Source organism: Poecilia reticulata, linkage group LG5, assembly GCF_000633615.1.
Source record: "Poecilia reticulata strain Guanapo linkage group LG5, Guppy_female_1.0+MT, whole genome shotgun sequence".
Lineage (NCBI taxonomy): Eukaryota > Metazoa > Chordata > Actinopteri > Cyprinodontiformes > Poeciliidae > Poecilia > Poecilia reticulata.
The window spans coordinates 17,580,924-17,591,832 of record NC_024335.1 but is presented as its reverse complement, the minus strand read 5'-3'; the positions used below and the strand labels follow the sequence as shown (position 1 = coordinate 17,591,832).

The following is a 10,909-nucleotide window of genomic DNA, read 5'->3' as shown; positions in this document are numbered from 1 at the left end:
GCGAAAATATTAGCCAATCAGATACAACGATTTCCTAATCGCGGAGACAGAGCCCTGAAGGCAGGGTGAAAGCGTGTGCGTGCTCATGTGGGGCGATCGGAGGGATGTTGTAAAATTAGCTATGCTGTCAGAGCATTTTCCACTCTGCTCTAGAGGAATTGTCACCAGTGAAGCAGACTCAGGGAAGCCCCTCTTCGCGCTCTCTTCCTGTCTCATTTTCTTTTTGGCCTGCAGTGAAACTTGGGCTTGTTCTTGTTTGGTCTTTGGGGAAACTCATTAGATGGCATTCAGACAACTGACTATTATGACAAAAAGTGATATTTGGTTTTCTTCGGAACAATTTTATTTAGAATTATTTTTAAAAATAAGTCTGGTTGAGACACCAACGTTATCCCAGTTTAGAGGAGAGTATCAGAACTCCACAGAGACTCAGGCCAGTTACATGAGTCTAACTAAATTGAGCACATATTTCTATGTGGATTTTAAATAAATTCAGGATTCCAAGAAGCATACAGTGCTTTGTAATTTACTTTCTTTATTTTTTTTGTCTTTTTTCCTGAAAATTACTATAATATAATATAGTTTAACTTCAACATACTATTTTTTGTTGGTGAGATGAATAAACAGTTATTTAACTCTTTATCCACATTTATTTATTTATACAATTTTTGGCATTGCGGTCGTTCCATATATTTGAGCAACTAGTTTTAGAGAAAAGGCTTCAACATCCCAGGAAACTAACCGATAGGCACTGAATATTTAACTAAATATAAGTGGAAATTGATAACTGACTAAATAAACAGATTAAACTTCACATCTGTTCGATGGGGGGAAAATGAAGTCGGACTCCTCTGTATCTCTGTGAGTGTCTCCATGTCAAACGACAGCTTCTCACTCCATTATAAAAAGGTAAATAGCTGGGGGAAAAATCGACGAGTGTTCGGGCTTTTCCGCTCGGATTCGGACTCCGAGCCCCCCTCTGTGTTTACGCGGCAGATACATCAGTCGAGTCTCTTGGTTTGTTATTTTTTTGCGGTTCAGGATTTTCGCTTCATTTCTGACAAGAATAAAATACATTTTCCCGCAGCTGACATGGACACCGCTAACCAGGTGAGTAAACACGCTAAAGGACTGAACAGATAAACGTGTAACGTGAACGCCCCGAGCTTTAATTACAACTCAATTGGCCGGCGAGTCCATTAATTGGTGAAAATAATGTTTTCATCCCGTCGCTTTGTCTCTGTGCAGCTGGCATCGGTGGGGACATTTCAGGTGCTTAAATTACCTCTGGGATTTATCCGTGTTTTGGAATGGGTGAGTTGAAATTTTATTGTTTATTTGCGTGCAATAACTTAATTTTGCTATGTAAATATGCAAATATTTTACACGTCAATTCACGTGTGTGCTGCTAATGAAGATACTGTTTTTTCGTTTGTTTGTTTTTTGTTGTTTTGGTTTTTTTTGCAAGGAGTAAACGGGATTATTTTTAATTCGTTTCGCGCATTTGGATGGTGAAACTTTCCACGCATCTGGATTTTTGCACACATTACGCTCAAGCATTTTCTTCAAATCCGATTCGCTGTGATCAGATCTTTATGTTTATGTATATCCAATCGTTATGTGTATTTTGTATTTGCGAATAGGTGTGCAAACTGTGCTTTTTTAAAAAAATGCGCCAGCCTTAAAGAAATGACCCATTTTAGCCCGAGTGAAAAGAAATGATATAACGGGAATCACCAATGAGCACTGGGCGTCCTCGCTGTGACTGAATCAAAGCTTTACTACAGCCACCCCTCTCTGTTTGGCAGTGGGTTGTGTTGACTCTGTGTTTATTGTACAGTGCACAGAAGCCTGGAGCTAAAAAAAAAAGAAAAAGATAAGTGATTTTCTTTGATGTGAGTTTAGAGAAATTGCTGTAGCCACCAGGGTGTTCAGCATTTGCCCAGATACTGTGTGTAAGTGTGTGTGTGTGTTTCATTGTGCGCCTGTGTGTGAGGCTTTGCAAGTGTGAAGAGAATCATTAGCTGAAGAAAGATGGGAGTTTATTACAGTCATATGAAGTGAACCCACGAATCTGACTCTCAGTTTCAACATACCACACAATTAAGGTGAGTTTACGCGTGTCTGTTAGCAGGGACTAACCTGAAACAGACTTTATTCAAGAGAACTTCAGTTCTTTTGGTGGCCTTGATAAAATAAAATAAAAATGCACCTATTTAATCATACCAAAGAAAAGCATTCATGCCCAACTAAAATGTGTATATGGATATGGATTTTGCTCAGTCCTTATGAATATTATGTGAGACTATGTTCAAAATTTGTTTTTTGAATGGAACCCATTTTGGTTAACTTAATACAACTTCTATCAGAAAATCTAGCTGGGCACTCTTGGTCTGAAATTGGTCTCAAATGACAGCTTAAGATAGTTATATATCTAGGATCCACTTTTTGCTTAGAGTTCTCCTGTATCATTGTGGTCATTATGCAACATTTTGGATTCAGTGCCCTTTATTTGGTCATTTGTTTCCCTATGTGATTGTTGAATTGTGGGTTATTCTCTACAACCAATTCACTGGACCTTTTCTTCTTGCTTCCCATTTTCTAATCAAATGGGTAGTTTGAAAGTTATATCAACAGTCATAATGCATTAAAATATAATCTGTTACCAGTCGATCAGGCAGTAGTATCTTAACAGAGGAAAAGAGTAGGAACCTTCTTTCAACCAGCTGACCGGCATTGCACAGCAACATGGTCGAGACGGTCAGCGCTGCACTACTCTACGCTGCATATAGCCAGAGAAAACGCTGGTCGCTCTGACGCTTTCTCTGGCATCTCACTTTAAAACCTAGGAATTATGTAGCATACATTTTTTTCAGTATTTGAATTTGTAAAACCTTAGTATATCAAGGACTCCTTTTTTTTCGCATTTGATGATGATGTTGTTCTGTTAGCATGTTCAGGCCTAGAAATTCAGCATACAGTGGGGCGGTTCACAGTCAAATGTGGAGCAGCCAGGATGTAGTTGTGGCCTCAGAAGCCATGGATCTGAGCTGGTAAAAAGGTGGATTCCTCCCTCTAGGCAGGTGCTCTGTCTCTACTCGAAGTGGAAGAGTTTAATATCCAAGTGTCTTGTTCAAAAGTGATTCTAGAATGGAGCGGACGATGGATCATCTCCAGAGATGTAGGTGCTACTCTTGTCTGTCACACCGAGGAAAGAACTGAGCCAGAAAGCAAACCTCTTACTTTAGCAGACCTTCCACATTCAAACCTTCACCTTTGGCCATTATATGTGGATTATGAACCATATATATATGGATTATGAACCAAAGAGTGTGATCAGGAGTGTTTGAAATAAGCTTCCTCCACAAGGTGGTACGGAAGTCAGAGTAGAGCCATTTCTCCTGCATGTAAAGGAGTCAGGTCAGGTGGTTCATGCATCAGATCAGGATTCCTCCTGGCCAATTCCTTTTGTGAGGTTTTCGAGGCATCTCCTCATTGGTCATGACAGTATTTTCCCTCTGATTTGGGAACACCTTGGATGGATGGAAACTGGCCCACACCTTGTCAGATCCAAAAGAAAACTAGCTGCGTAACACTCTATCATAGCTCACATGTCTATGTTCTTGCTACTCTTTGTGCGTGTGTGTGTGTGTGTGTGTGTGTGTGTGTGTGTGTGTGTGTGTGTGTGTGTGTGTGTGTGTGTGTGTGTGTGTGTGTGTGTGCGTGTGTGCATGAAGGGAAGTGTGGGTCATTATGTGAGCTTCACTGCCACCCTCAGCACACACCACCTCCGTTCCTCACATTTCTGGCACAACAAGTGACCTTTTCAGTGCAACACCTTTACTTCTTTTCCGTCTGTCTTCCCCAGAAAGAGAATATTCTTTTGTTTCTCCGTTGGCCTGCGGGTTCATACAGTATACACATAACTAGCTATTTTAATTAAGGTCCAGAATTCAGATTTATTCTGCCGTGACAGCCGTGGGTATTTTTTCTGTAAGCTGCTCTTCTCTAATAAGAACAGATGGGCGGGATCCTGTTTTTTTGTTTTTTTTCTCCAATCATTTGTAGTTCGTCTTCAATTGAGCCAAAATTGCAGCCTCACTTTTAACGTGATGTGAGGAACCAGCAAGGGCAGCGTTAGAGTATTACATTGGCCCTTTTCAGATCATGGTGAGCGTGTTCAAATTACCATCACTGATAAAAGCACTATGCAGAAATGGTGTTGAGCATTGCCCTCCATATCCAATGGGTTTGCTTTGCAAATGCATTCATTATTTCAAATACAATCAAGTTCTATCTTGATAATATTAGTAGAAGCAGAGGAGCAGTGACTCAACTGCAAGTTTCCCCAGATGATAGAGGTCCTCATTTTATCGCTAAGGCTTAACCCATCCACCCTATACAGAAGAGCCTAATTTCAGCCACTCTGATCTTGAATGTCAATTATTCGGTTAATGTCCATGGCTTATGAATGTAGATAAAGGTGAGAACACATGCAGGTTGATAAACTGAGAGCTCTGGTTTGTAGCTGAGCTCTTCCTTTACTACAACAGGTGATGAGCGGATGAGGGCCCGTTCCATATATCCTTCTCCTCATCCAAACGTTAGAGTTTAGATTTGCTATTGTGGCTCATCAGTAGTTCCTTGGTGTCATATCTTCAGCTGCTTGTGCAGAGAGGGACAATCACCTGTAACTTTGTTAGAAAGTTATAACAAAGGTTGATTGTCATGGATAATGTCGCTACTTACACTGACTGAACCCTGGTAGCACTAATAGGGTTGAGGGATGATGGATGACAAACACCGGAATGAGGGATGAAGGCGATAGAGGTGAAAGGACAGTTGAGAGTGAGGGAGGACAAACAGTGCTAAATGGTAGAGTTGAGTGTAAGTAGACTTGTGGAGGCATGATTGAGGCATAGACCTTCTTACTAACTAAAGTTAGCACATGAACTCCTTTAGATACATATAACGAGTTACTGGTTTTAAGCAGTTGTCTGTTTTTGTTTGGAGCCTACCTTGGCCAGACGACGGCTGGATCCCATCAGCAAAACTGTGACATCTTTGCTGACAGTTAAATCCCACAAATGGACAGCTTGGAGCAGTAGCTTGATTTTGTAGCACCTGGCAAATTTCAGCTCTTCCAGATGGACGAGACATTTTCAGACTGTGTTTCAAATGGGATCCTTCCTTTACTCTGACATCACCTTTCTGAAGGCATTAGCAACGCCACAAAAATCAGCCACAGTATTTCCTGTTCATTATGACCATGTGCTATAATCTTAATCCCCGTTGTAGATTTGTACAAACAGTAACTGATCAGTGGAAACGTGTGTGCTGGTTTGCTTTGTGTGGACGCCCTCAGGGCACTGGAGGTTTTTTATAAAGGCAGCAAATGACATTTAGTTTGCAGACGATGAACCTTGCACTGTACGGTCTGGTTGACTGTGTGGACAAATAGTGGGCTTTTAAAAGGTTATGTTAACTATAGTTGAGACTTCCTAGTAAGATGCTGCATGTCTTGGTTTCCTGCATTAATAGTCAGCACTGGATCTGCACAAGCACAGTGTGAATTCATAATTAGTCAGGCCTGCAGGCAAATGCACTATGTGTACACTTGTTTTGTCACATCTCTGAAACACACAAAAATACCAAACTATTAGATTTAAGTCTTTCAATAGAACTAAACATTGAGGTTAGGAATTTAGTTTTAAGGGTTAGTGTTATAGTACAAGGCTTGGTGATCCATTACATCAATAGTGGGGCCTTTAGAATACAAAAAAAAAGAAAATTATTTATGTGTGCGTGGATCTTGTTCTTGCTGGCACGCCATCAGCGGCTGGCATATTCTGCTCCAAACAGCTGTAAGGTCCCCCTCGTCTCCCATGTTGGCCAACTCATGCAGAAACTGTCCTCTGAGATGTGCCCAAACTCTTCACCGTTTCCAGCTTCATGCTTATGCGTCTGAAGAGTGAAAAGAAAAAAGCGGGGATAGAGAGGAAGGGTGTTGGGGTGGGGGGGAGAAGAGAATTGCACAGTTGCTTGAGCACATGATTGCAAATGATAAACATAGCCATGCTGCTGAAGCTTGTCACACAGAGCGGCTGTACAAGTACACTACGTGAGGCCTTGTGACTCACGGGGCAAAGCCTGGGTGTCCATTGTGAGTCTCATTCATGAGTAATCGTGGTCTTCCCATCCAAACCCGCGTCTCACCAACTATTGCATGATGTCATACTGAGTACCTTACTGTACACCAGCTTTGTTCGCCTCTGGGCGGTCGGAGAATCTCGTGTGCACAAACTAAAGGGTTATTAACACTTTTTTTATTGCCTCTGTTTTGTGGTATCTTGGCGATAAGAGTGTGTGAAAAGACATCTATCTGAATTGCACATTGTGCAAGATTTAGCACAAAATTTTTGTATTATTTGTTATGTTATTATTTATTTGTTGTAGATTTTGTCACTTCAAGAACTGTCTGCTGTCGGATAAGGAGCATTAAACCAATGGTTGCATCAGGTCCATAGCTTCCATCTTTATGTGTTGCAACCGTATCGGATTTTATATGTTACATTTTCTGTTGTTTACCGTCCTGCCACTTTCTTTGATATGCCACTATCTAGCCTTTAATCTGATATCTGCCAAGTGGATATGATGAACATTTTGTGCACAAGCATCAGTGCACGCACACGCATGCACACACACAAAAACAAGTCAAAGGGAGATGCAATGAGATTAGCGACAGCTGTTGACTGATATCGCAAGAGACTTGCCAGGTCAGAGATCTGTTTGTCACCACTGAAATAACTGTTCCCTGCGACAGGAAGAGACGCGGCTGGAGAAGCTGGTCCAAATGTTGAAGGAGATGACGTTTATTATCTACTTAGGCAAATGTCTCTGTGCCCACTGGGTTCAGGGCTGTGAATAACACCGTGGCTGACATAGAGTAAATTAGTATTAATGGGAAAGGTGAGAAATGTTCTTCACATTTCTCTCTGGGTATTGTCTTAAAATAGGTTTGGTAGATGATGGCATTTCATATGACTGTCACAAAAGCTTCATCAGCTGCTCACATAAACCTCTGCAGTCAGGCTGCCAGTAGATAACTTTTTCCCCTTTTATTGTTCCTGTCTGATAATCAGATTTAGATTTAAATGAATCAAAACTGAAAGCTCAGTTTTTTCCTAACTATTGCATCTAGGTATGTTCCTTGATAGACTGTTTTTAGTTTATTAAAAATCAGAAACGTTACACACACATGCGTTATATGAGTAATCTAAGATGTTCTCTTTCCCGACACATTGGGTCTTTACCTCGCCTTTGACCCTCAGAGGATGCTACTTCCTCTTTGCGTCAGACAGAAAAAGGTTACCTGTTGTCCCTCGACAAGACGTACCCCACACAGTTCGAGGGAGAGCACTGCCGTTCGTTCTTTATATACGCAAAAAAGATCATAAAGAAATGTGATGTTCCACAGATCATTCATTTCCATCCCAGAAAAATAGTATAACACAAATGTGTTATACTGATGATGCGCATGCTTAGTAATGAGGAACTGCTGGCACCATCCAAGGGACTGCCCACTGTTACTCTATGTAGCACTCAAATGGACAGTAGGAGGGATTGCTGCAAAATCATTGACTCGCTGCAATCAGCTTGGTTTCCTTAGATAAAAAAAATAAAAAATCCAGCTGACATAAGTGAAACCTGACTGCACAGCTTCATAAACAGAATGGATGTTGACTTTGAATTTGTGACTATTTGTTTTTATACAAGTTATTTTTATTTTTTGTAAAGTGCCTTGAGACAACATTTGTCAGTGCTATGCAAATAAGCTGAATTATATTGAATTATACGGTTTCCTTAAGAGACTCTGGTTTGCACGAGAAATTAGTGATTATCAGGTCTTTTATCATTGCATAAAAATAAGAATTAGTCCCTTTGTGATGATGGTGATCAAATAAATTAATATTTGCAGATCCAACAGTTACTTAATGAAACTTTTAGTTAATTGCATCCTTTTTCATAATTAATTTTTTTTGTTTCGTTTTACTTTTATTTTCTGAGTTTTAATTATACTGCTGACTTCTATTAACTTTGTAGAATATACAATAAAATGCTAAGATAAAAATTGCAGTGCAAAGGACACAAATGCAACCTAATTTTTTTGTATTTATCAAACTGTTGTAAATGCAGAAAAATGTTCACATGCAACTTTATTGAGACATGGGTAGTGACTGTCCTTTGGCACTGAAGGCCCAGTTACTAAATAAATGTCCACTTTCTTGTGGTCAGTCAACGTTAGAGCCGAGTGGAGCAAAGAGACGGAGGCAAGATCAGTCTGTGCTTCTGACAAAGAGCTTCCTTTGCAGGAAAGGATTAGCTGCTTCTAAATGAGTTACCCATTTTTAACTATTGTCTGCCGGTGTAGCATTAATCACACAGCTTTTTACTGAAGATGTTTTCTTTTGCATCTTTATAAACTACATCCTTCTTCTAAAGGGGTAGAAGAAAAAGTCATTTCCAATAAAACTCAATAAATGTTCATTTTTAGCAGACCATGCTAAAAATGGTCTGCTAAACATAATGTATGCACACACACGCTCGCAGTCGTTTTTTCATCACTTGTGGGGACTTCACATAGACTGTAGAAATTAGTGGAAGCCAAACCCTTACCATAATCCTTACCCTAAACCTAATCATCATAGACCTAACCACTCACCCAAGAACAATTTCCGTCATGGGGACCAAGAAAATGTCCCCACAAGGAGCAGTGTGTAATGTACAAGCAAAATCAGCCAGAACCCAAAACGCAGCCAAGACAAGAGTTCAGTAAACAAAAGTTTATTACTAAAAAGGGTGAAGGGGGGGCTCCACGGGGTGTGGTCACACTGGTGAGTCAGGAATGGAGGAACCACAGGGGTTGGGAAGCCACCTTGGGGGGAGGTAGGGTGAATGGGCAATGGGGGCCGCGGGGTATATATATATATATATATATTTCAGGTCGTTGATTTGACATGAAATCAAATCATAACTTTCACATTAGACTGGAGCGTTTGGGTGCCATGTAGGTCAGTAGAGATGAGGGATGACTGAGATGTTTCATAGCTTTGTTTACACTGCAGACCAGTTTAATTCCTGCGCTCGCACTTTATTCGCCCCTTCCACTGTATCTATTTTTCCCCTTAGCTTCCCTCTTCTACCTCCCAGCCTCCCTCTCTCCCCTTTTTCTCTCCTTCTATCTCTTGTTCCCTGAGGAGCCCAGCTGGGAGAGGCAGATAAACACACGGGGGTGCGAGGCTTAGCATCCATCCTCCTTCCACAATGCCACGCTCTCCTGTTCAAAGGACCCGGCTAAGAAATGAGAGGGGCTAAAACCCGAGCTGAAAAAAAAAGAAATAAAAAAAAAATCGCAGTAAGGACGAGGCAGCTGAAAGAGGGCGTGAAAGAGATGCTCATCTGCAGCTCTTTGTGGTTAATTAAACGGTAGCGTTCATTCCCGTCGCTCTTCTGGTCACTTTCCTGGATTTGATTTGTCTGCATGCGCATCGTCTTTCGGCTCCTTCGTTGGGAGATTTCAGTCGCGCTGTCATTCACTCGTCTCTGTGGGTAAACAAACCACATCAGTCTGGAGGTTTCTATGCGGATGCTCCAGCTGTGCTCAATGTATGCGGCATCCCGGCTCCACCTGAGGCCCAAAGCTGCAGGCAACAAACCCTAATGAGAGTCTGCTGTTTATTCTTAAGATTTTGGCATTAATCTGCACTGCTTTAATCAGAGATTATGCCTACACAGCATCGACACCGTACACTCATGTTTACCTCCTTTGAAAGCTCTTCCGATCATTAGCTAATGGTCATTTGAAAGGCCGACTGAATTTTAAGCTAGCAAAAACAGGATTATTGAGTCAAAGCTGCATAATGTAGCTTTTATTAAATAAACGTTTTTTGACATATTTGTTAAAACTGTCACTGTGCCGTGACTGTATAACATGAGACATATAATTTGTGAAGTAATCAAACTCCTCCACCTCCTCACAATCGGCTTATGACATAAAGTTCAAGCCGTCAAGATTATGCATAGCACAGCCACTATATCATGTTTCTGGAGCAATTTGATTAATTATTTGAAAAAAAAAAAATTAAACATTCAAGTGTGATTTCAAGTGTGAGAAATAGCAAAAACAGAAGAAATCTGTAGGGTAACAAATACCTTTTCCACTACAATGGAGATGAAGTAATAAGCAACTTTAGTTAACAAGACACTAATGTAGGCAAAACAACAGTCTTTAACAGTCAACAAGATACATTTGAGAACCTCGCGGCTTCGATATGGTTACACTCACTAAGGAAATATTATGTTTATGTCTTATGATTGCATAGGGATTCAAGACATGAATCCAGCAGCTTTCTGCTTAATCCACTGCTATATTTTACCATCTAGATCCTGAGCTCTGTCATCTTTGAACGCCACCTCTTTAAGATCCGTTGTGGTCACTCTGTGGTTCCTGGTGTTTTAGTCTTGGACCTGGTTTACTTTCAGAGGATCAACTAAGCATTCGATATTTAACTCAATAGGTGATACTGACTGTGTACAAGTTCTGTCTCTGAGATGGCAGGCATACGGTTGAGCATAGCCGCTTCCTGTCAGTGATCTGACAGCGCCCTCCAGTGGCTCAGGTTCACTCAGACTGAGAGATAAACAGCATTGCCAGCTGTTGGCAAGCTGCACGTCCAGCTGCCTACGACATGGGAAAGGAGCAAACCGGGCATCAGCTCTGATTATGGTGATTATGGCTTTGAGAACTCTTGAGGCAGTGGGGGGTTTGTATGGGCAACTAGGCTAAGAGAGCAAACTGAGGGCAGGAAATGTGTGTGTGTGTGTGTGTGTGTGTGTGTGTGCGTGTGTG

The 10,909-nt window shown here is 41.1% G+C and overlaps 1 protein-coding gene across 1 annotated transcript in view; it reads left to right on the top strand.

Annotated features, from left to right (window-relative positions):
* The first annotated feature begins 807 nt into the window (after positions 1–807).
* Positions 808–10,909, top strand: part of synpra (synaptoporin a) — a 13,557-nt gene continuing 3,455 nt past the window's right edge. The window contains exons 1-2 of the mRNA XM_008409527.2: positions 808–1,110; positions 1,249–1,314. Of these exons, the coding sequence (XP_008407749.1) occupies positions 874–1,110; positions 1,249–1,314 (303 nt within the window). The 5' untranslated portion in view covers positions 808–873. The remainder of the gene's footprint in view (positions 1,111–1,248; positions 1,315–10,909) is intronic.